Source organism: Pituophis catenifer, unplaced genomic scaffold (genome assembly GCF_029215685.1).
Source record: "Pituophis catenifer annectens isolate HBS135680 unplaced genomic scaffold, rPitCat1.0.hap2 SCAF_21, whole genome shotgun sequence".
NCBI classification, from domain to species: Eukaryota; Metazoa; Chordata; class Lepidosauria; order Squamata; family Colubridae; genus Pituophis; species Pituophis catenifer.
In genome coordinates this window covers 834,763-862,330 of record NW_027256901.1, presented here as the reverse complement: position 1 = coordinate 862,330, position 27,568 = coordinate 834,763, and the positions used below count along the sequence as shown (strand labels likewise).

General features: G+C 41.8%; 1 protein-coding gene across 1 annotated transcript; it reads right to left on the bottom strand.

Annotated features, from left to right (window-relative positions):
* Positions 1-4,876: 4,876 nt before the first annotated feature.
* On the bottom strand, positions 4,877-27,214 carry LOC139326265 (vomeronasal type-2 receptor 26-like). Its single transcript, XM_070956421.1, has 6 exons — positions 27,129-27,214; positions 26,953-27,047; positions 24,665-24,816; positions 11,188-11,400; positions 7,457-7,577; positions 4,877-5,787 (listed from the first exon to the last, which is right to left on the bottom strand). The coding sequence occupies exons 1-6, from the start codon at positions 27,212-27,214 to the stop codon at positions 4,877-4,879; spliced, it is 1,578 nt and encodes a 525-aa protein (XP_070812522.1).
* Positions 27,215-27,568: the final 354 nt, after the last annotated feature.

Genomic DNA, 27,568 nt, shown 5'->3' with positions numbered 1-27,568 from the left:
TGCTCTGAATACATTTTGATTTTATTTTTATTTTTTTCTTTTCTGGAAATTTTTGGAGGTTTAAAAACGCTTCATTAAACCTGTACTCAAAATCCTGTTGTTCCGCCAGGCTGGGTTAGCAACATAATTTTAAATTGGATGTTTTAAATTTCTGGGGTTTTAAATTGAGCCGAATCCATTTAATATTTTTAATTATTTTAAATTGGTGTTTGTCTTGTTTTTTTAAACAAAATAGGCTGTACACTGCCTTGAGTCCTTCGGGAGAAGGGTGGTATAGAAATAAAATTATTTTTATTCTTATTTTTATTCTATCTCAAAGAAATGATTTTGAAAGATTTTTTGAATCTGACTTGCATTTTCCGGGAGGCAGAGAATTACATTTTGCAGCTAAAATTACTGCCCTTTTAGGAATTGTTACAGTGATGAGTTAGAAATTACAATATGTAGTAAGAGAGATTCAGTGGCATTTTTGTCTAAAATGTTAGATTCTGCCTCGAGAGTATGCTTGTTTTTGTCCACTTCAGTTTACAAGGAGATTAGATATTGGTGCTGAGGAGCTAATTTGTTTATAGAGGGATATATGGTAGTTGAAGGGTGAGAGGAAGTTTTAAGGGAAGTCAGAAAGTTGCCTTTAAGTTGGTCTGCACAGACTTGTGCTGGCTTAGAAATCAGGATGGCAGTGGTAGGAGGAATTGAATGTTTTATAAGAAAAAGGAGTTAGAGAAAGTAGAATTGATGGAAGGGAGAAGGTATGTGATTTGTTTTTGGAAGGTTATGGATGTTGTATAAACTTTGGACGGGGAAGGAAGAAAGGAATGTGAGAGTGGAACCAAGTGATAATGGGAAGAAGTGGTGATATGGGCAGGGAAGACAGCGTTAAAGATTGCCCGATCCAAAGAAGTAGAAGAGAAGTGGTGTTTTTCGTTGACAGAGATCAGATTAAGTGAACAAAGCATTTGAATACACTTAATCAGTGAAGGGAGTGTTGGAAGATTTGAGAAGCTCAATATTAAAAGAGCAGGGAAATTTCCCTAAAGAAAATAAGCAGAAACTCAGGCAGAGTTCAGCCCCCACCTTTACCTTTACCAATGGGCCATTAAGAAACTGAGACGCCACCTTATTTTCCACAACAAAGGAAGAATAAAAGATGTGTTTGTTTCTTGCTTGCCTTACTAGGAACAATAAACTGATTCCAGGAGTTTTGAATTCAGGAAGGGAAAGCTCTGCCTTTCAGCAATCTTTAAAGGGAAAGACTTTTGTGACAAAGAAAGAGGAAGGAAGAAAGAAAGAAAGGGGCTCTACATGGGGCTCCCCTTGAGGAGCACCCGGAGGCTCCAACTGGCGCAGAGTGCGGCCGCACGAGTGGTAATGGGAGCGACATGGCGCTCCCATGTAACACCCCTCCTGCGCGAGCTGCACTGGCTCCCAGTGGTCTTCCGGGTGCGCTTCAAGGTTTTGGTTACCACCTTTAAAGCGCTCCATGGCATAGGACCCGGTTACTTGCGAGACCGCCTACTACCACCAATAGCCTCCCACCGGCCGGTACGCTCTCATAGAGAGGGGCTCCTCTGGGTGCCGTCGGCCAAACAATGTCGACTGGCGGCCCCCGGGGGAGAGCCTTCTCTGTGGGGGCACCTACTATCTGGAACGAGCTCCCCCCGGAGATACGGAGGATCCTGGACCTGCGCACCTTCCGCCGCGCTCTAAAGACCTTTTTATTTCACCAGGCGGGCCTGGCCTAACTTTTCTCCCTCTTTTTAAATAATTTTAATATTTTAATATTTTTAATCTGTTTTAAATTGATTGGGGTTTTAATCTGTCTGGGCCAAACTATTTAATTCGATTTTATTCCTGCTTTTAAATTTTGTATGTATGTATTTTATTGTTGGCTGTTCACCGCCCTGAGTCCTTCGGGAGAAGGGCGGTATACAAATCAAATAAAACTAAACTAAACTAAAACTAAAAGAAAGAGAGAGACAAAGAAAGAGAGAGAGAGAGAGAAAGAAGGAAAGAGAAAGGGAGAGAAGAAAAAAAGAAAGCAAGAGACATAAAAACAAATAGAGAAAGAAAGGAAGGAAGGGAGAGACAAAGAAAGAAAGAAGAAAAAGAAAAGGAAAGAGGGAGAGAGAAAAAAGAAAGAATGAAGAAAAAGAGAGAAAGAAAAAAACAAAGAAAGAGAAAGAAAGAGAAAGAAAGGAAGGAAGGGAGAGACAAGAAAGAGAGAATGAAGGAAGGAAGAGGAAGGGAGGGAGAGAGAGAGAGAGAGAGAAAGAAAGAAAGAAAGAAAGAAAGAAAGAAAGAAAGAAAGAAAGAAAGAAAGAAAGAAAGAAGAGGAAGGAAGGAAGGAACACAAACCCTGGCACTAGACGTGGCTTCAGAAGACGCTTTGAAACAGGACAGCAATCTAGGGCTGGAAGGGACCTTAGAGGCCATCTAGTCCAACCCCCTGCTCCAGCAGGAAACCTTATATCATCTGGATTATTTTGGTGCCTCTAACAGAGAGGAAAATTGCCAGAAAGGAGAAGGAGTTTACTAGGACAAGGCTGCCATGCAGAGAAAGGCAGAGATAGTCCTTGGCTTATGACCAGAATTGAGCCCCAAATTTTGGTTGCTGAGCAAGAGCGTTGTTAAGTGAGTTTCACTACATTTTACTCCTTCCATGATCTCTCCTGGCTCTAACAGTCACGTGCAGGCTAGGGAAGTAAATCTGAAGGTGTGTGTAATGTTCTAAATGTACAGAAGTTATAGTTAAATATGTGGCAGAAAGTGGACTCTGGGTGTGTTTTTCCAAATGTAGTGAGGTTGAATGTGTATAGTTTTAGAAGAGGTGTGTGTGTGTGTATGTGTACACACACATATACCCAGATGGATGCCAGCAGACTCCCTAAAATATGTCTAGAGGAACAGCAGATTTCAAATCCTCAAAGGTATTCCTGGCTAACCCGGCTGTCAGAAATATTGAACCGATAGGGCGTAGGGTTCCCGTTGTGTGACACACTGAACCAAGTTAAACAACGGATTAAAGATATACATGGGCAAATGGATATGGCAACCCTTTCAACTAATCATTCCCTTAAACTGCTGACAGCAGTTAAAACAACTTTCACCCTGGAAAAGTATTTATATTTAGAAATGCCATCAGTGGAGAGACAGTTATTTGTTAAGTTTAGATTCGAACTTCTAGATACCAACGTTAGATTTGGCCGTTATCGGAAAATCCCGTATGACAAAAGAATATGCATATGTGGGGTAAACGTCGTGGAGGACACGGCGCATATAATATTCGAATGTAGTCTCTATCAGGAAGTTAGAAATCAATATCTGTCCCCAATTATAAATAAATTTCCCCACTGGAATATAAGCCAAAAATTAGCATTTCTGTTGAGGGCTGACTCTCCTCCCCTGGTAAGAGCGATCACTCGATACCTTAAAAGGTTGACGGCAATACAAGCCAGTTATATCAAGGAAAATTTTATCGATTGTAAGAAAGATGAGCTCAGTTAGAGAGGAGCTATCCTATTTGGGTTATCTAGTCTTCTAGTCTTGGCAACTTACCTATTGAAATTTGATATGGTAAAATTTTAATGTCATCTATCATATATTTTTAGATTGCTATTTTTGTAACTGTTTTATCTTTTTCCCTTTTTCTCTTCTGTTTTGTTTGAAAAGGCCTTCGGGCTATTCAATAAACTATACTATACACACATACAGTATGTATAGTAGATAATATATCTTTTTGTGTGCCTATACACTATACTATGTAATATGTATGTACACATATGGCATATTATATTTTGGATGTTCAGTAGTAGTAAATAAATAGACAGGGAAATTGTATCTCGTTGAGGCCTTTGAGGCGAGGAGAGGCCAGGCACCCTAACCCTAACCCTTGATGTGAGTGATGTCAAGTTAGCCACGCCCACCCAGTAACATGACCACCCAGCTACGCCCACCCAGTCACATGACCGCCAAGCCATGCCTAGACATGTGACCACCAAGCCACGCCCAGTCACGTGACCACCAAGCCACACCCACACAGTCACATGACCACCAAGCCATGCCCACCAAATAAGCCACGCCCACAGAACCAGTAGTAAAAAAATGTTAGAACCCACCCCTGCTCTGGACATCTTGTCCAGCCCTTCACAAAGAAGAAATGCATTACGTACAAATTGTAAAGTGGAAAATTAAATGGCCTGAAAACGATGAAAGGCCGTTTCTGGTTGATGAAAGAATAAATATACAGTTGAAATTTCTTTACACACTTTAGTTTTTTTATTTACCTTTTTATTTTTATTTTGGTGTGAAGTACACACCAAAATAAAAACAATCCCAAACTGAAATCCCAGACAGCTGTTCTGCTGAACTCTTTCTGCAAAGGAAGTTTTTATGAGGAAATCAAGAAAGAATTATATAAGAGGGATGAAGATTTCCCTCCTCAGCTGAGAGCCAGTCAAACATGGCATTTCACATCATTCCGGCATTTTCACAGAGAAGATCAGGCAACCAGGCTGGTGCTTGGTTCCCACAGTTTCCTCCTGGCCTCTTTTCCTGCTCTCTCTCTCCCTCTCACACACACTTATAGCTGCTGTCAGTAGGAAGAAGTGCCCACATTATTTTTTATAAGGTGTCACATTCAGTAGCTGTTGCTGAACAGCAAATTCCTCTAAATGACTTCTACAGAGTTCTCTTTGGCAAAATATATTGAGCTGAAAGGAAAGGGATCTACAAGAATGCCAGTCATTCAACAATTTCCAATTATGTAACATATAGATATGATTTTCTTGATTCCCCCATACTATCTAAATGTAAATAATATCTCCTTTCAAATAAAGAAACTTTAATAATTCTTCCAATATCATAATGGTGTTATATCTCATGTTTTTACAGTTACTCTGGCTGTGAGATACTCCTTTGTGTTGAGGTCTGGCCTTAGAAGGATAATGTAGCACTTGGGGATGAAGATGCAGACCAGCAGACCAGCACTGGAGGCCAGGATGGAGAAGACCTGCACAGCCACCATGGATTTCCCTTTGGTGCTCAGGTAGGTGGGCACAAAAGTCACCCAGACACTGCAGAAGACCAGCATGCTGAAGGTGATCAGCTTGGCTTCGTTGAAGGCCCCAGGCAGGTTCCTGGCCAGGAAAGCCACCGTGAAGCAGATGGCAGCCAGGAAGCCCATGTAGCTGAGGGTGACGTAGAACATGACAACGGCCCCTTCGTTGCATTGCAGGATGATCTCTCCAGGCTGGGAGTGGAGGTCAGAGTCAGGGAAGGGGGCAGAAACTCCCAGCCAGATGGAGCAGATGATAATTTGGACAGCAGAAGAAGAAAGGATGATGGAGTTGGCCAAGCTCTTCCCCAACCATCTCTTCACTCGGTTTCCTGGTTTTGTGGCCAGGAAGGCAAGCACCACTGTGATGGTTTTGGCCAAGAGAGAAGAAACAGCAACAGAGAAGATGATGCTGAAGACCGTCTGTCGGAGAAGGCAGGTGGCTTTCCTTGGTTGACCAATGAAGAGAGAAGGAGACAAGAAGCAAAGCAGGAGGGAGACCAGGAGGATATAGGAGAGGTCCCGGTTGTTGGCTTTGACAAGGGGAGTTTCTCGGTATTTAATGAAGATGATTAAAACAAGACCTGTGGTTAGGAAGAAGAGTAGAGCAAAAGAGACCAGGATGATGCCCAGAAGTTCTTCATAAGACAGGAAAGTTACAACTTTGGGGATACATTGGACTCTGGCTTCATTTGGATATTTATCATCTGGGCACTTGGTGCATTTTTCTGTATCTGAGAAAAGGAAAAAGCAATATTTCTTTAACATTCTGCCCTTTAAATATATAAAAATATATAGCTAAGTCTATGAAGTTGGAGGAAGTCCTATGATGATAATTATTTCCTATCTAATGTACAGAATATTCATAGGAAACTATATTGTAATATAATATAATATAATAACAGAGTTGGAAGGGACCTTGGAGGTCTTCTAGTCCAATCCCCTGCCTAGGCAGGAAACCCTACACCACTTCAGACAAATAGCTATCCAACATCTTCTTAAAAACTTCCAGTTTTGGAGCATTCACAACTTCTGGAGGCAAGTTGTTCCACTGATTAATGGTTCTAACTGTCAGGAAATTTCTCCTTAGTTCTAAATGGCTTCTCTCCTTGATTAGTTTCCACCCTTTGCTTCTTGTCCTGCTCTAAGGATTGCCTCTCCTTCCAATTTAGGAAAGTAAAGACTCTTGAAACATGATCGTTCAAAAGGATCCTTTTATTGAAAAGAAGTGAAAACAACCAAATTAAAGCAAGATCTGAATACCCTTAGGCAAGACAAGTAAGATTAAAGCAATAGAGACCCCTCCCTTTAAGTCAGAATGCAGATTTTAGCCAATACACAAGTGTGAAGATGTTTTCTCTGAGAACCCCAACAAACATGCATTCATGCTGTTATCCTTTAAAGTGAAACAACCCACATGGCTATCATAAACATTCCTCCATGTTAAGAGGATCTCAGGGCTCTTTGGTGCCAGGATATAGGTTGTAAAATATCTGTTGACACAGGCAATGCTATTAAATCGAATCCAAGCCTCCCCCTTCTCCCAATTGATTGGCAGTATCACTCTTAGGGATCTGACACCTGCTCTCAGGTGCTTTGGAGAATAGCTTGACTCCCTATTCTTTGTGGCAGCCCCTGAGATATTGGAAGACTGCTATCATGTCTCCCCTAGTCCTTCACTAGACTAGCCATGCCCAGTTCCTGCAACTGCTCTTCATATGTTTTAGCTTCTAATCATCTTTGTTGCTCTTCTCTGCACTCTTTCTAGAGTCTCCACATCCTTTTTACATCGTTATTAGAGGTAAATAATGAATCAGATTATCTTTCTAAGCAAACATCCTGAGTTGTGCCACAGGGTATCTCTTCATATGCCGAATTTGGAGGATACTATATTTTGAAATCTAGTTGGCTGGCAGAAAAAGTGCGTCCTGCAAATAATCCAGAAAGGGTACTGAAAATGAAAGGTAACCCAGATGCAATGTGTTCCACCCATAACAATCCCCACCGTCTCTTTCTGAACCAGCAGCAGCTTCTCAGAGATCCTCAAGGGGAGCCCAGGTGGAACCCCTTGCAATGAGCCTTTCTGGAGGTGAACTTAAGACAATTCATCAAGCTTCAGAGAACTCAGATGTTCCTAGAAAGATAAGCCTAGGAGGACTCGTATATATACAAAAGGAGAAGAAATATTTTCTCTACTATTAGTAAAGCTTGTCCAATCTGCCACCCCCTCCTCCCATCTCTTCCCAGCCCCTCCTTCCAAGTCTTTTTGCTCTTCCTCCCTTTAGAAAAGAAATTGTGCAGGTTGAAAATAGCTTCAATCTGTCCTTCAAGTTGCACTTTCATGGAAACACTCTGGATGGATCCAGTTCCACAAAGCCTCCCCTTTTCCTCAGTGTCACCCACCTTCCTGAGTGGAGAAGGTCCCCTCCGGACAAGGAAGGCAGTCGTAGCAGCAAACTGGCTCTCCTTCTCGAGCCCTCTTGACAAATCCAGGATGACAACTTTCCACACATTTGGACTGAGGCAGGGACTGAGCAGCAAAACAAGGAATGCCAAAGAAAAGGTGTTAGGACTCTCCGTCCATGGAAAATGGAGGGAGAAATGGACATTAGACAACTAGATCCAGGTCTAGGACTTTTAGCCTCTGACTTCTCATTCTCCTCGGGTAATTCTCCCCCGACTTATCTCCTCAGCTGGCCCGCCTCCAGTCATCTGCCCTGGGGAATGGGCCACGGGCTCTTCGTCCCAGGCCCTTCGACACGGCCCATTCGCAGAAAGAGGGTTCGTCCTGGGGGTTCCGCCCCATTGGCGAGAGGGAGCATAATAGACATCCAGCCAGGGGTGAAATGTAAAATTTGTTACTACCGGTTCTGTAGGCGTGGCTTGGTGGGGGGGGGGGTAATGTGACTGGGTGGGCGTGGCCAACTTTTTTTTTTTAACTTTTCAAAGCATTTTTTCTGCAAATGAAAAAAAATTACTTCGAAAAGCCTCTGCCGATCAGGAACACAGCTGGGATCGTCAGAGGCTTTTCAAAGCATTTTTTTAACCACCTCTTCCGCTGAAGAGGTTGCAGAAAAAAATGCTTTAAAAGTCTCTCTGATGATCCCAGCTGAGTTGCCTGATCGTTTTAAAAAGTGCTTTGAAAAGTCTCTCTGAAGGTCAGGCAACTCAGCTGGGATTGTCAGAGACACTTTTAAAGCATTTTTTTCTGCAACCTCTTCAGCGGAAGAGGTGGTTAAAAAAATGCTTTGAAAAGCCTCTGACGAGCCCAGCTGAGCCACGTGATCATCAGAGGCTTTTTTTTACTTTTAAAAGCATTTTTTTCCGCGGAAGAAGAAGTAGAAAAAATGCTTTTAAAAGTTAAAAAAAAAAAAAGAAGAAGCCTCTGATGATTCTGTGGCTCAGCTGGGCATGGGGGGGGCGCAGGGATTTTTGCTACCGGTTCTCCGAACCACCCGCTGCCATCGCTACTGGATCGGGCGATCCGTTCTGAACCGGGAGCATTTCACCCCTGCATCCAGCCAAAGGAAAGAGGTGTAAAAGAATTTGCCAAAATGCCTGACTTCCTTCCTTCCTCTCTCCCCCTCCCCACCAATACAGGAGGAACAGTTGGTTTACTCGGAAGTAAGTCTCACTAAATTCAATGCTAGGATTGCAGCGTGAAATATTCACCTAGTATTTCAAATGGAAGAATTGGTTTAATCAGAAATGAGAATTCTTTAGAGGACAATTAATAGAAATCCAGCCAAAGGAGAGAGGTGTAAAAGAATTTGCCAAAATGCCTTCCTTCCTTCCTCCCTCTCTCTCTCTTCCCCCCCCCAATAAAGGGACACTGAGCGGGCTAAAAGCATTCCTTCCTCCCTCCCTCCTTTTCTGCAACCAGTTAGTTAACCAAGTCTGGAAGAGTCCAATAGAAGAGAATTTTTCCTTCCTTCCTTCCTTCCTTCCTTCCTTCCTTCCTTCCTTCCTTCCTTCCTTCCTTCCTTCCTTCCTTCCTTCCTTCCTTCCTTCCTTCTTCCATCCACCCACCCACCCACCTACCCACCATAATAGCATAATATGGCAACTAGCCATGTTTGAGGCTCCTCTAGAGGGGTGGAGCTTAGTGAAGTGTGTGTGTGTGTGTGTGTGTGTGTGTGCTATGGAATGATGAGACTGAACAACATTCCTGGGTCAGCTAGATGCAGTTTATTGCGCAGTTTCAGAATCAGATTTGTATCTGCAATTCTGAACCAAGAAGAGCTCTGATACAACTGCTTTTATACATTTCCAAGACAAAGGATTTTGTGTGCACAGCAGTTTTCCATATATGGTTAACATACATTTGTTACATGATAATTGATACTTTCTAAATTACTAAATTCCTACATTATTTTCTAGTTCATAAGATTATCTTAGCTAAACAACCTTCTCAGTTCTGTAATTGCTGATGCGTAGATTCATGGCTGCTTTGGTTAAAAAGTAACTTTTGTTTCAGATCCTTGCATTCTTGACAACTAGGCCCCTCAGAAGATATATGTTACCAAGAATGGAATTTAGCTGACTTAGTGTAATTTCTAAACAAGCACATTTCTTTCTTATAATAATGTGAATAAAGAGGGTCCTTCAGTGTTCATATAGCTGACCCTGTATTATTCCTACATCATTCACATTACATGTGTGTGTGTGAAAAAGGAAAGGAAGGCAGGTGCAGAGATAAAAGGCCATTTCACTCGATCACACTCCAGAGAGCAGTTGGTTCCTCTTCTGAACTGGAGACCAGGCTATTGGGTGGGGGAGGGGGGATAAAATAAAACAAAGGAAGATGGAGGTTGTTTTGGGGAACTGAATTCTACATAAAGTGAGGATTGTTGGAGTGGGAGCAATATGCTAGTGTTGTAATCCACTCAGGGAAGGCATCTCCTCTCTTCCATCACCCACCCTGCCCGGAAGTAATATCCTAGCGATCTCAATGGCCCCCTCTGAAAGACACATTCTCTCCACTTTGCTTAACCCAGGTTCCAAAAAAATATATATTCTGTTATGTATGTATCTATTTTGTGCGGGAAATTCAAATGTTCAGTGAATTCTGATTGGTTCATGGTTGCCTCTGAAAAGTATATAAGGAGGACTGTTGCCTGTGTTTCTTTGCTGAAGTCTCACCTTGAATTAAAGAGCTGTTGTCACTAGCTTGCTTGTGCCTGTCGTTATTCCTGCGCTACAACATATTCCACCCCCTCTTCTCCCTCCATCTCCCTCCCTCTCTCCCCCACCCACCTCTCTGGAGACAAAAGGGAGGGGCTGCACAGCCTTTCACACGCTGGGTGGGGAGGAATGAAAGCGCACCCCCCCCCCATCTAGTGGAGCTATTGCTTTAGCCCACTCAGTAAAAGTGGGGGGGGGATGAGAGAGGAAGGAAGGAAGGAAGTCATTTTGGCAAATTCTTTTACACCTCTCTCCTTTGGATGGATATCTATTATGCTCCCTCTAGCCAATTGGGCAGAACCCCCAGGACGAACCCTCTTTCTGCGAATGGGCCGTGTCAAAGGGTCTGGGACGAAGAGCCCGTGGCCCATTCCCCAGGGCAGATGACTGGAGGCGGGCCAGCTGAGGAGATAAGTCGGGGGAGAATCACCCGAGGAGAATGAAAAGTCAGAGACTAAATGTCCCATTCCGGTAGATCCTGGTCTTCACCGAGGTAAATAGGAAACCTCTGACTACTTCTAAACAGATGCAGGAGGTATAACAACTGGCAGGTTCTTCATTTAGTTCCCCCCTTTTGATTTTGGAATTTAACATTACAATAAAGTACTTTTCTAGTTAAAAAAGTCTTGAGGGACGGAACTGAGAAAAGATTTAAGTATGATTATATATTAATATTAAAACTGAGAATAAAGTTTACTGTTAATTGTAGAAAACTTTTATTCCATTACATTTTTAATGTAGATTAAAACTGTGATGGAGAAAGAAACCTTTAACGAGTAAGACCTTGAAAGATTTCCATAAAACATGGCAAAGCCACTCCACTTCTCTCTTGAAGAACTACAATACCAACTGGCATGGGAGGCCAACCACCCTGGAGACTCCAGACTTTCCCCACTTGAAACAGGACCTCAGGCTTTGGAAAACAGACAAGACACCAAAATTTCTCCCACCTTATTGAGCAACTTTTGCTGTGAAAGAGCATCTGGGTTGATAAAAAGTCTCTGTTTTTGAAAATGCACCAGAATCTGTTCTATGGGATCCTCCTTGGGAAGAACTAAGTAGCTGCCAATATACAGATCTGCTGTTAACTCTCCATTTTGGTCCAAGTACAGTTCAATGTTGGAAATATTCCAGAATTCATTCTTCTCCAGAAAGGGATGAAACTAGAATGGGAACATCCAGGAACATGAAAAACAGAAAACTTTGTTTCTTATCCCACATTGAATCTTTCTTCTACAATTGTCTGAAATATGCTTAATTAGGATACAAATACTGCCATTATCTTCATAAGTGAGCGAAAAAGTCTGACAAAAATTTGTCAATCATATACTGACAAAATATAGAGAAAATATAATGGACAAAATTGGTCAATTATAGGGAACATTCTAGAGCAGACGACAAATAAAATGAACAGAGGGGAAAAAAGGTGATTCATAAACTCTTTGAAAACAACAGGTTGATTCCCAGAAAGCATGGGTTGATCAAGAAGAAATCTGTCAGGCTAATCTTCTCCCTGGTCATCCTGATGGAAAACACCTCCAGATGTGCTAATTTTATTTAATTTTAATGTGAAATTAACAAAATTTTGCAGATCTCAAAGAACAAATCTCCCATCAACTCTTTTCTCAGCCTGAAAAGTTAGCCAGGATCCTTTCTGAGTTTCTTTCTCTCCCATTATGCAGCTGCAGGATTCTCCCCTCTTCTCTGATCCTTCCCTAGGCAGCCTCTCTTCCCCTCATCCCAAAAGTCATTCTCACACATCATTGCACTTCCTAAATAGATTATGGGAACTCTGGTGATAGAACTGGATTTCAGTAAAGGACTCACAAACAATTGTGTGATGTGATTAGAAAACTGAGGGGCGGATGGTATGATAACTAAGTGGATAAAAACTGTCTTCAAAGTGATACTCAAATAATTTTGAATCTTTTTTAATCTTTCCTATGAAACCTGAAGGTTATGTTAGTTTACTTGATTGATTAGTCCATGGGCCAAATCAAAGTGGAGAGTTCCAAACACAAATGATTACTAAAATCTGATAAAAACAGTTTAAAATGGAATTGGAATAAAATACAATTTAAAATGAGATTGGAATAAAATACAATAACATATGGATAAATATGATAAAATTATATTTCAATACCATCCCTACCGTCTACCCCCATGATGGTGAACCTACGGCATGTGTGCCACAGGCAACACGCAGATCCATATCGGTTGCCCTGGCTCAGCTGCAGCATCCAGATGATTTTCAGGCCTTCCGGGCCCACCGGAAGTCAGGAAACAGGCTTTTTCTGGCCTCTGGAGGGCCTCCGGGGGTGTGGGGAATGCCCGTTTTTCGCTCTCCCCAGGCTGCAGAGGCTTTCTAGGAGCCTGGGGAGGGCAAAAACAGCTTTCCCCACCCCCATCCCCCTGGAGGCCCTTCGGAGGCCGGAAACAGCCCGCTTTCCAACTTCTGGTGGGACCAGAAGGCCCATTTTTCACTCTCCCCAGGCTCCAGAGGCTTCCTAGGAGGTGGGGAGGGCAAAAATGGCCTTTCCCAGCCCCCACCCGGAGGCCCGCCAGAGGCGGGAAATGCCCTGTTTGCCAACTTCCGGTGTGAGCCAGGTCTTCTGCCACTCTGCAAATGCAGAGACGTCCATTATAAGGTCTAGAGTGGAATCTCCCGTATCTGACCATTGTGTCCAGCTGTTCAAATCTCACTCGTGTAAATATCTCCTTAAGATGTTTTGGCAGTTGTAACTTTAAATAGTTGAAAAGTAGGTTTGTATTTGCTCAGCCATTTCAACTTACCCACCTTACTAAGAATAGCCATGTCATTTTGTGCTTCTACATCCTTAATTATTTGAGCAGCTGTTTTTTTTAAATTGTTCTCCTGTTACGCAAGAGACAGGAAGGTCTTCTTGCTGTCTCTTCTCCCCCTTTCACCAGGCATGGCAGGGCTTCCTGTCCCTGCCCCAATTGGATGCAATTTGGGGACAGCAAGTGGGGAGGGGTGCGGCTGGGGAGACGTGAAATGTGTCTTACCTGCCTTGTAGCTCCGTTGCGTGTCTTGCCGTTGTCTGCAGGCAAACATGTTGTAGGGTAAAAGAAACCTCACGAGTTCAATCAAACTTCTTGAACTCGTGAGAAGTTTGGTTTTACCCTACAATGTGTTTGCCTGCAGACAACAGTAACAGAGCTGCAAGGAAAGTAAGATGTGCGTCTTGCTTCTCCCCCACCCCACATGTCACCCCCCTCAATAAGGAGCCGGGTGCTGTGGAAAAGGGAGCCAGGCGGGCACAGGCTTTGGGTGTCTGGGGCTGCTGGGGGTTGCTTGGCAGAGAGGTGGGAGCAGGACGGGAGTTTGCAGGCGAGAGGGATGGATGGATGGATGGGAAGCGGGCAAGTGCCCAGCGAACAGCTGACGAGCGGCAGCAGCGCAACACATCAGAACCCATGAGGTGTCTCCTGCACCCCCAAAATAATAAGATCCCCTGATAATAAGGCCAAGCCCTTATTTCGGGGTTCAAAAAACTATAAGACAGGGTCTTATTTTCGGGAAAACACAGTAGGACTTGACTAACAATAGAATCTCATATAAGAACACTAATGAGGGACTGGAAGAAAGATGAGGGATACCAAAATTCATATGTATGTTTGTGGAAATGATCTCAAAATTGTAGTTAACTGGGAACAGAATCTGAGTCAGCAGGGAGATGTTCATGGAAAGAAGGCAAATGCAGCCATAAGAATCTCAGGAAGTGAACGTTCTGGTTTGGGGACACCCCACCTTAAGGACCAGATCCCCTTGCAGGCATCTCACTTGGAGGAGAATTTGCACAAAATCTACATGTGAACTTCAGGGAAGGACAATGAAGCCAAGGAAGAGATCAAAGGAGCTGCTCTTAGCCTTGAGGAAAGAGAACAAGGAGAAGAGCTGAAGATCAGGAGGAGTCTGGGAGCCCCTTTTCCAACTGACACAATCTCTCGGTTGGAGAAGGGAGGATGCAGCCCTCTTCCAATCACTGACACAGGTTACACACGAGTGTAAGATCTGCTCACTATTATTCCAGAGTGTCAGACGTGGAAAAATGAATTCGGTTACAAGAGAGATTTTAGCTGAAGGAGAAAAAAATATGATAAAAGGATGAGCTGTTTTAGAGCTGAGCCAGTGAAGCAGAGAAGTTCAGTCTCCTCTTCATGGATTATCTGAGTGCAAAGACTGAGCAGCCGTCAGTCAGAGAAGCTTTAACTGGGATTCCTGCAGAGAGGAGAGGTTGGGCTAGATGGTCTCAGGGTCTCCTCCAAATTTATAAAGGCTGTCATGCCACAACATGTATCTCTTGTGCTGTTGTTGCTCTAGCCCCACCTGGCGGCTGGGGGCAGATAAGCCTAACTGTATGGTCTGAAGCCAGACTCCCTTTTCTCTCAGCCTTTGGAGGAGACGGAAGCAGCCGGTTTGACCGAGACACACCGTCATCCGGAGATGGCCTCAGTCCCTCACATGGAGCATCGCTGGAGAGGTTCCAGCTGCTTCTTTGTTGGTTGTTAGTTAATGCTGCTGTTCTGTCCCCGTCTCACACACGCACACAAACAGTCAGCCAGGGGTTAAATAAAACTTGCAGACAACAAATTCTTTTGATAAGAGGATTGGCAGCAACCCAGTAGCTGCTTGCCAAAAACTTTACTCATAGAGGGAGGGGTTGTTCCTCCGCCAGATAAACCAAAACAATATACACACAGTCAAAGAATTATCAAGTCCAGTCCGTATTAAATCCAAGGCAGATAACGTTGTTTCAAAGATACAATGTGACTCGCTAGTAGTTTAGTTTTGTCCGTCACAGAGTCTGAATGGCCACCTCACCCCCTTTTATTCCCTGTGGGGTGAGGTCCAGTGACTCAGCTTAATCTCTGGCATGCCTCCTTTTCTGCTGCGTGCGCTTGTCTCTCCGACGCTGGCGTGGCTCCAGCCAAGACTTATCTCCATCACTGTCCAACTGCGAGGAGATACCTGGCTCCTGGCCAATCTCTTCTCCTTCGGGAGACACCTGAGGCATTGCCAGAGAGGAGGGTCCTGGAGAGGGAGGCCTGGCCAACTCCTCTCCTTCATGTTCGGAGCCTTCTCCCTCCACTAAGTCGGCCTCGGGGGTTGGAGTCACAACAGCTGCCTATCTCCTATTTATATTTGATTTCCACTCTTTGAATTTCCTCAGTTTCTCCGTGCCCTTTTCTCCCAATGAAACACCCAGATCCACCCCAGGCTCCCTTTCACTGGAGGAGAAGAGGGGGGTTTAGCTGCCTGTTGAGCTGCACACAGACCCACCTGCAGTGGGGACGGAACAAAGGGGAAATTCCACCATGCTCATCACAAACCCACAAATACAGGAATTCATTTAAGAAAGAACACATCATTTTCAAATGAGCAGTGTGTAATATTAAAATGCCACGGTATCTACTCTTTGGAACCATTATTCCCTGAGTAATTGAATTGGACAGATCTGTTGAAGTGGTTCCCCTCCTTCTCCTCTGGATTTCTCCTCCAAAGGATCTAAGATTAATGGATCCATATAGGGACCCCCATACCTGCCACGGCTGCATCCTTTGAGACCCCAAAGTCTTTTCTCCCTCCTTCCTTCTTCTCCTCATTCTGGAGGAATAAGCGGCATTCAAGACCTGGGCCAGAGTCTTCATTATACTGTAATCATGGTAGTAATTTGGGAACCTTCTTCTGTTCCTTTTCTCCTGGGTCTCCAGTGGGGCTTTCTGGGTGCATCTTCTGCGGCCTTTGACAGAAAAGTCATTCTTTGAAAGAGAACAGTGAAAATAAGGATCTTGAAACTTTTCTTCCAGAAAGTAATAGGGTTCAAAGGCAGAATCTTTTGGCCTTTTTTTTAATGGATAAGCAAAGTTCCAAATACTATGGATATATTTGAGAAGTCTGCGCTTGTTTAGTGTGTACCCTGCAAAATTTGTGATGATCCAGACTTTCCCTTCAACGGGTCCTGGCAGACGCATAAATGTTAAATGGAAAGGAAGATTTCTGCCCCAAATGGGAACATTGTCTATGAAGTGAACAAAGACGTTGACTTGTCTCCACTCAGAGAGGGCCTCCCTGAGGGATGCTGTATGTTCAGTTGTTGACAATCGTTGTGATATAACCACACAAATTCCACTCCTGACAAGCATAGGAGGAAAAATCCTCATGAAATTCTCTCCATATTCTGTGTCTGAAGCAAAGAGGCCAATCAGGGTCCATCTGAAATGGAGGAGCAGGTGGACAATTGCTGGGTACAGAAATCCTTCTTTGGGGAGCATCAGGTGGAAAAAGGGGAATTTACTTTTATCACTCAGAGCCTCTGAAACTATTTTATGACTGATCTGAAAAAGCAATGAAGAAAATTGTGATATATTTTAGGTCAAATCAAATCAAATCAAATCAAATCAAAAGTAGTTAGACTTCCGGTTTGCAAGCTTCGGCGACGGCGGTGTTTTTTAAAGACTGCCAGCCCCGCCGCCTGTAGAGCCGCCCCGCGAACGAGGAGCGGCTCGAAAACTCCGAAATCTTGAAGATTGTAGGAGAAGAGACAGCAGGGCACAGGTTGAGCCCCTGTAACCCCCCAGGGAATTGTTTCTGGGAGAAAACAGGCGCGGCTCCCTCCCAACCTGCGGAGACTCCGGGCGGCGTGGGACGATTCTGCCTTCAGCAGAACAAGCCGGCAGCAGCAAACTTTTAAAGTGAAAGGAACCAACCTTAACAAGCAGCGGAAATACTAACTTGAATCCAGAAACTTGAAAATTGCAAGTATTAGTGCTTTGTTGACTTTATAATTCAAAAGAGAAAGCGAGTGAGTGAAAGTGATTTGAAAAAATATGGCGCCCAGCATTTGAGTTAACGAGCTAGTGAAAGTGGATTTGTGAAGTCATCCTGCTTTGCTATAAAGTTACAAAGCTGCTACAAAGTTGCTCTATTTAAATAAAAAAATTCCTTTTTCTAAAATCTGACTTTGCTTTATTTCAGTTTCATTTGATTAAATCTGGGGGACTTTTTTAGAAGTTTCTGTGGAGGAGGGAAAGGAAAAGGAACTTCCCTCTTCAGAAAAACTAGCCTACATGGCAGGATGGCTTCAAAGAAGCAGGAAGGGAAGGCAACAGGGGGGGGATCCCCCACACATAAACATGAAACGCAGCCTCCCCCTGCTCAACAGCTACAGACTCAGAAAAAAGAGTTGGATGTGGGAGATTTAAAAGAATTCATTTCTAAAATTTTGGATGATAAATTTCAAAAATCCCAACAGGAAATAGATGACAAAATTCAAAAGTCTCATCAGGAAATTATGCAGGAAATTAATGAAGTTAAAGATATGGTGAAACAGAATCAAAATAAGGTGACCAAAAAAATATCAGAAGTTGCATCTGGCCTGGCAGAATTTATTATCAAAGTTGATTCTAAAGTGGAAGAATTTAAATCAGAAGTTAATGTCAAGATGAAAGATAATGACTATAAGATTTCTGATGTGGATGATAAAATGCAGAAAGTCGAGAACGAAATTGTTATGATGCAATTCAGGGCAATGGAATTCGCTATACGGCTTCGAGGAATTCGAGAAGATGACAGACAGGATTTGAGACAGGTCTGCTCTGAGGCCTTGGCTGTGATTTTAAAAATTAATCCTGATGTGGTTTTTTACAAAATAGATAAAATTTACAGAGTGAATTCTTGGGTGGCCAGACAAAGACAATTGCCTAGAGATGTGGTCATATATTTTACAGATAGAGCAATAAGGAATGACATCCTGCAAAAATCCTTTCATACTTCTATACAAGTGGGGGGCTCACAAATTGGAGTCTATAAAGAGTTACCACCTAAAATGTTGAAAACCAGAAAGGACTTTGGCTTTCTTGTTAAAGAACTGCAAAACCAACAGATACCATTTCGGTGGGATGCCCCAACTGGTATAATTTTGAGATACAAGGGAGAAAGATATCGCTTGAACACTGTGGAGAAGGCGGAGCATTTTTACACTACTATTTTTAAAGAAAGAACACCATCTCCACGTACATCCACAGTTCTGGAGATTAAGGAGAGTGATAAGAAGCAACTCCAACAAGAACTTCAAGAACAGTCTAAGCAGCAACCAGAGGAAACGCAGGGCGCTGAAGGAGGTTTTCTGGATGAGCCTTTGCTGGAATCTTCTCCAATTTTGGACCCGGTTCAGATGGCTGAATTTAAGGATCAGCGTATAACTCGAGCTAAGTCTAAGCAACCTAAAGAAAAGCAACAACAGGAAAGACAAGATAAAAAGGGAGCTAAGAGTACTACACAAGAGACTGGAGCCATGGGGGGAGCAGGACCGAAGATTCTGGAAGACATCCGGTTATTCTGCTCTTTGCTCCAGAAAGATAAAGATGACGATTAAGTGTTTATCTTGGAATGTGAATGGGTTGAATTCAGCACAGAAAAGGAGGAAATTATTTGCATATTTGAAACAATTTAATAATGATATAATTTGTCTACAAGAAACGCATATTACAGTTCAAGATCAAAAATATTTGATAAACTCCAAATTAGGAACGCATTTTATATCTTCAACTTTGCAAAAAAAGAATGGTGTGGTTATTTATGTAAATAAAAAATTTTCGGCTAAAGTTATAGAAGCAGATGAAGATGGTAGGTTTGTAGCAATTGAATTATTTACAACAAATGGCCAAATTCTTCTGATTGGAATTTATGCTCCCAATCAACAACAGGATCACTTCTATAAAATGTTACATACTAAAATACTGCAATGGGATTATAGATCTATTTTAATCATGGGAGACTGGAATGGAGTAATTGACTCCAAATTAGATAAAAAGAGTTTGGCGAAGTCTAGGATTAGGCTACCACAGACCTTTTTTGATATGAAAGAAGATTTGGAATTAAAAGATATTTGGAGAATACACAATCCAAAAGAAATGGATTATACTTTTTTTTCAGATAGACATAGATCCTTCTCTAGGATTGATTTCATTTTGTTGTCAGATGATCTACTTGTTAAGACAAAAAGAACAAAGATTTTTCCAAGAACTTTGACTGACCATAGCCCAGTATGGATAGAAATTGAGATAGGCAAGACTGAGAGACGCTCTTGGAGATTAAATGAGAACTTGTTCAGATATGAAAAAAATATAATAGAACTTAAAAAGCACTTGAAAGAATTTTTTGAAATAAATTTGAATAAAGGCACCCCAATAGAAATTGTCTGGGATGCAAGTAAAGCTTACATGAGAGGGGTGCTTATCTATATGAACTCTAAACATAGACTGATTCGACAAAAGAAAAGATCTGAATTGGAAGCAGAAATAAAGAATAAAGAACAGTTACTTATTAAAAATCCAACAGATGAAAGAATATGTGGTGCTATAAAACTTCTGAAAGACCAATTTCAAATGCTTATGGTGGAACAAGTTGCAACAAACTTACAATATGCGAAGCATAATACATTTTGTAACGCTAATAAACCGGGCAGATGGTTGGCCTATACATTGAGGAAAAAACAGAGTATACGGACTATTGATAGTATTGATATTGGAGGGAAAGAAATTTTTCAACAAAAATTAATTAAAGAAGCTTTTGTGGATTATTATACTAACTTATATGCTAAAGAGGATGTGCAGAATGGACTTATAGAAAAATATCTAGATGACAAAAGAGTTATAAAAATTACTGACCAACAAAAGGAAAGAATGAATTATCCTATAACAGTGGAAGAGATAATAGTAGCAATTAAACAATTAAAAACAGCTAAAGCTCCTGGTACGGATGGCTTGACTGCAGTCTATTATAAAACTCTGCAAGTCGAAATGGTGGAACAACTTAGAGATTTATTTTGCAATATTCAACAAGGGGGTAAAATACCCCCATCATGGACAACAGCTTACATATCTTTGATACCAAAAGAGCAAGCCGGTCCTAAAAAACCGGAGAATTATAGACCAATATCTCTTTTGAATACAGATTATAAAATTTATGCGAAAGTATTAGCCAACAGGTTGATGCCAGTAATTCAAAAGGTGATTCATGACGACCAAGCGGGATTTATCGAGGGTAGATACATGAAGGACAATGTAAGGCAAGTAATAGATCTATTGGAATATCTTGAGAAGAACAAACAGATCCCTGCAGTGCTGGTTTTCTTGGATGCAGAGAAGGCCTTTGATAGAGTGGATTGGAATTTTCTACTAAAGACTTTAAAAAAGATGAACTTTGGGGATCAATTTGTACAGGCGATTTCAGCAATTTATCAAGAGCAAAAGGCACAGATTATTATTAACGGAAGCTTGACAACAGAGTTTAAAATTGAAAAAGGAACAAGACAGGGATGTCCGCTGTCCCCACTTTTATTTATTTTAACACTAGAAGTCTTGTTAAATACAATACGGGACTCTAATATCTTGAAAGGTATAACGATAAGGCAAGAGGATTACAGAATAAAGGCATTTGCAGACGATCTAGTTGTTACCCTAACACAGCCAATGGAATCAATAATCCTGATGAAGGACATTATACAAGACTATGGTAAAGTTTCAGGTTTTAGACTGAATCACAAAAAGACTAAGATGATAGTTAAAAATATGACACAAGATCGTAAACACGAGCTTGAAAGGAGGGCAGGTTTTGAGGTTGTACCAAGGGTAAAATATCTAGGAGTCCAGGTTGCAGAATCAAATATGAAATTGTTTCAAAATAATTATGAGGTGTTGTGGCGAGAGGTGCAGAAAGATATGGAGACTTGGAAAAAACTGCAACTGTCTCTACTTGGAAGAATAACAGCAGTTAAGATGAATATTTTGCCAAGATTTCTCTTTTTGTTTCAAATGATTCCGGTGCTTAAAAGTGATAAACAATTGAAAGTGTGGCAAGCTGGAGTGAATAAGTTTGTCTGGAACGAGAAAAAGCCGAGAGTGAAATTGAAAATTATGCAAGATGTTCCAGAAAGGGGAGGTCTTAAACTACCAAACCTACAGCTATATTATGATGCAGCAGCTTTGACTCTAACAAGTGATTGGTTTGGAAGGAAAAAGACTGGAATATTGAATGTGGAAAGTTTTGATCTTGAATTTGGATGGCATGCCTACTTATTTTATGATAACAAAGTTGACAAAGTATTTAAAAGCCATATACTTAGAGACTCTTTGATGAGAGTTTGGAAGAAGCACCGATTTAAATGGGATTATAAAATACCGCTATGGATGGATCTTGGTCATACTTTGTGGAATACAAATATAATGTCACTCGGGGGGGGGGGGGTTATATAAAGAGGTTCTTTTTACAGATGCGGGCAGATGGCAGCTGAAGACACTACAGACACTGTTGGCTGAAGGGATTAATTTAACTTGGCTACAATATAATCAATTGCAATTGAGATGGAAAGAGGACCAAAAAACTGGTATTATGTTGCACGAGGAAGAATTGGTTAGACACATAAAAGAGAAAGGTCCAATGCATATTAAAAGGCTTTATAATGTTTTGTTAGAAAGGGATTCAGAAACCGAACTAGTTAAAGATTGTATGATTAAGTGGGCTCAAAATTTTGAAGAACCAGTGATGTTGGAAACATGGGAAAAAATTTGGGTTCAGAACGTTAAATTTACACAGTCGCAGAATTTGAGGGAAAATTTCTATAAAATGTTTTATAGATGGCACTTAGACCCCAAAAAGTTATCATGTATGTACCCTAATGTTCAGCCAAAATGTTGGAGATGTGAATGTTTGGATGCTACATATTATCATGTTTGGTGGACCTGTAGGAAAGTTAAGGCTTTTTGGATAAAAATTTGGTGGGTCATGCAGAATGTTTTGAGGAAAAAAATTCAATTCTCTCCACAATTGTTTTTATTGGGTATAGTTAAGGGTTTTACATCGGGTGAAACAAAATTGATATTGTATATGATAACAGCAGCAAGATTGTTGATAGGTAAATACTGGAAGAATGAAGCCTTGCCCACTATTGAGGAATGGACTTTGAAGATGGCCAGTTTTGCAGAGATGGCGAAGATTTCAGCATACTTAAAAGATTGTTCACAAGAGACTTATGAATGGGAATGGAAAAAGTGGATAGAATATGTTCAGAACAAATATCAAACTAGGAAGTATCAAATAGCTTTTACTTGAAAATAATGTATTAGAAATTTTTTAATGTAATGAAGATAAAAAGAGAAATGATAAGGGGGAGGGAGGGGTTCAAGTTTTATACAAGTTTTATACTAAGGGGGGTTTTGTATCGGATATGAGTATATTGTGTGGAAGTCTGGGGGGAGGGGAGGGTTAGGGAGGGTTAGGGAGGTTTGGAAGTTTGGGGTGGGTGTTGGGGGGGGAAAAAGGGGTAAAAATGTAATTGTAAAACTTTTGCAATAAAAAAAAAAAGTAGTTAGATTTTAATAAATCCAACCTGATTCTCATGAATGTATTAGAATAGTTTGTTAATTAGAGATTGTTTAAAATATTAGAGACTATTAGCAAGATTGTATAATAAAAGTAGAAAATAATAAACAAATTAAAAAAGAATAAAAATGTAAATCATATTACTGTATCACCTCTACAATTTATTGCAATGAGATTAACATGTACAAATGTCAACTGAAGTTTTCTAATATTTGAGGATTGCTGCATCTTTTTTTGCTTCTCTATCCCAGAAACTTTTTAGTTTCTTCTCCAGTTATAAAAGAAACAGCAGACCTCAAAGCCTAATAAAATTTGTCAGTTGCATAATCCAAGTTTGGTCTTTCATTGAAGTTTTGTCTGTTCCAACAGCCACAATTTTCAGAGTCTGTTAGTTTCCATAGATTAGATTTTATGACAATATTTTCTGATTTTAGACAAAGCAGAAATGGTGTAAATTCCCAAATCAGCTCTGAGGGCAGCAGCTGGAGTCCTTTTAGCCACCCCAAGATCCTCCTCAGAGGCTGAGATTGGGTTGGTTCTGCTGGTGGTTTCTCTCTGAAGCCCCAAACATCAGATTGATGGAAGAACATGGGGGAAAACTGGGCCTCAGATACTTTAATCATTGGGGCTGAGGAAGCTGGAGAGCTTTGAGGTTTTCATTTAAGCACCACTTTCACTCCTGCCCTTTCTCTAACTGAGCTCCTTGGATGATGAGGGAGCCAAGATTCAGGCTCAGAGAAAACAACCCCAGGTAAGGAAAGGTGTTAACTTGCTCTAATGGCTGAACATCTATAGCTATGATGTCATTTCACAAAGACCATAACTTGCTTTATAAATTATCAGATAATTATTAAGACAAAAGAATCCAAGTCTATACAATCCAATGTGTAAGTATGATAAAATCACATTATCTGTATAAATCAGTGTATTCCAATAGGAATTTAGCAGGCTAAACATGTGTACCTAAAACAGAACTTATAACAAAATAGAAGGGTTGGAAGGGACCTTGGAGGTCTTCTAGTCCAACCCCCTATTTAAGCAGTAAACCAGGCATAATAGCAGTAACTGTGAGAGGGATCCTGGAGTCTTAGTGGACAACCAATTAAATATGAGTCAGGAGTGTGCAGCGGCAGCCAAAAAAGACAATGCAATCCTATATTGCATTAACAGAGGGATACAATCAAGATCAAGAGAGATAGTAATAGCACTAGACTAGACATACTGAATTCCTGCAACTTTTCCTCATAAGTTTTGGTCTTCAGGCCCTTAATCATCTTTTCTGCACTCTTTCCAGAGTCTCTACATCTTTTTTATAATATGGAGACTAAAACTGGATGCACTATTCCAAGTGTGGTCTTGCCAAGGCATTAAAAAGCGGTACCAATACTTCATGTGATCTTGATTTTATCCCTCTGTTAACGCAACCTAGGACTTAATTAACTTTTTTATTTGATGCTGGCTCATGTTTAAGTGATTGTCCACTAGGACTCCAAGATGCCTCTCACAGTTACACTTATTGAGTCAGGTTTCATCTCATCTGTAAATATACATTTGGTTTTTCTAGCCTAAGTATAAAACCTTACTTTTCTCTACAAAAGAAAATTTCATTTTGTTAGATAGGCCCAGGGTTCAAGTCTATCTAGATCCATCTGGATCTTCAGCCTATCTTCTGGGGTGTTGGCTATTCCTGCCACTTTAGTGTTGTCTTCAAATTTGATTTCCCCATTTTTCCCCTCATCCAAATCATTGATGAAGATGTTGAAGAGTACTGGGCCTAAAATGGAACCTTTTTTGATCAGTTAAATAGTTGTTAGAATATCTTCTCCAGGGAATGTATTGCTTGCATTTCAGGCCTTTTATGATTAATCTCAATATGAACATAATGGGGTAAAATATTGAGATTTTTGCTAATATGGAGAAAAGCAGCTCTTGAATTCCACAGAGAAGACATGATTGCATCTATTGCTCACCCACCACCACCCACCCCTCACTTTACCAGAAGGAGAAAAACACACACAAACCTGTGGGACTTTGTAGGTGCCTCCTAATGTTGACATTTGGATGGAGATCTCTCTCTCGGCTCCATCAAGAAGAACCAGAAGATTCTCCTTCCTTCCACAGCTGTAGTTGGGGACATTGGCTTCTCCAGTGGAGAGCATGTCCAGCAAGGCATCTGAAGTGTGGAAAGGGCTCACGTAGTTGTTATGGATGTTGTAGCCAAGTGTGAGATTGTGGAAGAGATGGGAATTCTTGTTGACCATTTGAATGGCGAAAATGTATCGTAAGCAATAAGAACAATCGTAAGAAGTCCTATTGAAAAAAAAAGTTATTATAATCAACAGCTACAACAAATACTTTTGTTATATATAATAAATATAATCCTCCACAAGCCTACTGAGCATTAAATCAACATTGATCCAAAAGCAAAGATCAGTTACACAAATATGGAAATGAGCTGAGGTACGGCAACTACAACTGATTCCACCACTACTTTAAATAAAACTCATTATCCAAGTGATAAATTACGGATTGAACTGAGGGAGGAAAATAATCTCCAGACCTTTCAGCTTTTTTTCAGACCCCTTTTTGAGTCTCTTTCACAAAATCAGACCAAAGAGAGAAGCCATGGAAATCAAAATCACTCAGGAAATTAGACATATTCCCCAATATAGGAATAAATGAAAAATAAAAAACTGAAAAGAAGGAGAGAGTTAGAATGGATGAATGACTGAATGAACTTACGGATCATGGAAAACAAACTGAAGAGAAGGAGCCACGTTGAAAAGCAACTTTGTATGCAATCTTTCACTTCCACTGGTGACTATACCAATGAGATGGTCTCCTGGGCTGTAAAAGCTCTGTGGTTGTTTTCTATTCTGGTTCTCCAAACTCAGTTGGCATTTCATTCTCAGCTTCCCAGAGACTGGATGGGACAAAAGCAGCATCAGAAACAGAAGCAGGAGGTCCATAATTCATGGCATGAATCAATGAATCCCTTTCCTGTTCCTAAAGAAGAACTGGAAGAATCAAAGGACTCTCACAAGATGGAATATGATCCAGTTGCTTTTTCTCAACACAGAGAAACACTCAGCTTCACCTGGAAAGGAGAGAGACGTACATTAAAGAGCACAGACTCTGCCTGTCCCAAACCTCCATATTTCTCTGCCCAAAGTCTCCCCTGGAGGATTCGGCCAAAGAGCAGAGCTGAAACTTTTATCATAATTCTCCCTCTCAGGAGGGATCCCTGGATAATTCAGCTAGTTCTTGCAGTCAAAGTTGTTGGGCATTTCTCTGGAGGGAAATGAAAGGGAAATAATCCCCATGTGATTCATAATAACAGGGTCAGAGATGGAATTAAATTGGTCATCTAGAATTGAGAGTTTTGGGAACTCCATGCTTGAAAGTGGCTCCAGAGGGAATACATGGCACCTGTGGCTGAAGAAATAAATAAATCTGATATTTGTTTGCATAGTGATAAAAGACAAAACTCCAGGGGCCAGTTAATGCCAGAGACTGCACAGATCTGAAATAGCTGCCAGCTGAGTTGAAACCAAAATTTACTTTATTTTGAAAGCTAATGCTCAAGGGCATTGCCCAAAAGGGCTGATGCAATAGTGTGGCCAGACTACAAGAACAAAACCAACTTTAGTAAAAAAAAAAAAAAAAAAACTAGAAAAAGAACAAAGGAAAAGAGATGAAGAGATTAAACTTTAATGAAAAAGTAGTTATCAGAACTTTGCATAGTTGAAAAAACACACAGAGAGACAGAAACACAGAGAGGTTAGAAAAAAAACCAAGTGAAAAGAGATGGAGAAATCAAGGCTGCCTCTCACCCCATGTGGGGAGGGGAGCTCAGGAGAGGAGGGGGGAGGGGGAGGGGAGCTCAGGACCCTCGTGTTGCAGATGAAAAAGCTGATCTGCAAAATCCAACTTCTATCTTCAGAGACCTTGGAATGCAGAAGCCCATGTCCCATGTTCCCCTGTTTCCCTTTCCCATGTGCAGGCCAGGCAAGGGGGCTCTTGCAGGGATGCCAGACGGACAGGACTCTGCCTGGCTGAGTGGGGAGCCCCTCTTGGGAGGAGGAAGCTGGGGAGTCTCGTGGTGGGGAAGGGAAGCAGATCTGCAAAATTTCCCTCCAGGTTCCATCTTCTGAGTCCTGGAAACAGATGAGACCATATCCCATGTTGCTCAGCCACCTCTTTCCATGCATGGGTCACCCAGGGGAAAGAAAAGCCAAGACCCACAGAGAAAGCCCAGGATGGCCAGGAAGGAGGAGGGGATCTGGGACCTTCCTGGGAAGAGACTAACCTAGTTTATGGGTCCCAGGGTTGAATGTTGGGGGGATGCAGCCCCTGGGGATTCTCCAGCTTTGCTTGGGCTCCGTGTCTTTCCAGTAGAGGCTCCTGTGGGGGAGAAGCCATGCAAGGCTGGGTCTTCCAAGGGGGATCCCACATTATCTGGGAGGAAAAGACAGACAGCCTCACCCTGGAGGGGACCCTCTGTGACTCTGAGAAAGATGGGGGTCCCCTGTGGCTCCTCCAGAGCCCCCAGCTGAGGAGAACCTCTTCATTGCAGCCTTTTCTGGGGAAGGGTCTTAAGCCCCCCTCCCTCTGCCATTCTGGGAGCTTTTGCCCCTTTCTCTCCCCCCCCCCCCAAAGCTTTGAATTTTGCTCTTTATTTGACCTCCCCCCCCCCTTTGGCTTGGCTTCTTCAGCCTCCTCTCCATCAGGCTGAGGGCAGGGAAGCTCCCAGGCAACCGTCTCTTCCCCCTCTTTGATTGGCTACAGGGTTGTCATGACAAAGGGGGCAGGAATAGAGGCAGCCACTAAGGAGAGAGGGGAGGCAGGATTCTTTGTCTTCCCTGAGAACTGGAGGATTTGAATGCAAAATCTGCTTTCTTTTAGGAAATTCTGTTCAGATGCAG

Excerpts from the sequence above, each read along its gene's own strand:
- LOC139326265 (XM_070956421.1), bottom strand. The coding sequence starts at position 27,214 with ATGAAGAGGTTCTCCTCAGCTGGGGGCTCTGGAGGAGCCACAGGGGAC. Across the intron at positions 27,048-27,128 it reads CACAGAGGGTCCCCTCCAGG|GAGCCTCTACTGGAAAGACA; the intron begins GTGAGGCTGTCT and ends TCTCCCCCACAG. Across the intron at positions 24,817-26,952 it reads CCCTGGGACCCATAAACTAG|ATGCCTTGCTGGACATGCTC; the intron begins GTTAGTCTCTTC and ends TCCACACTTCAG.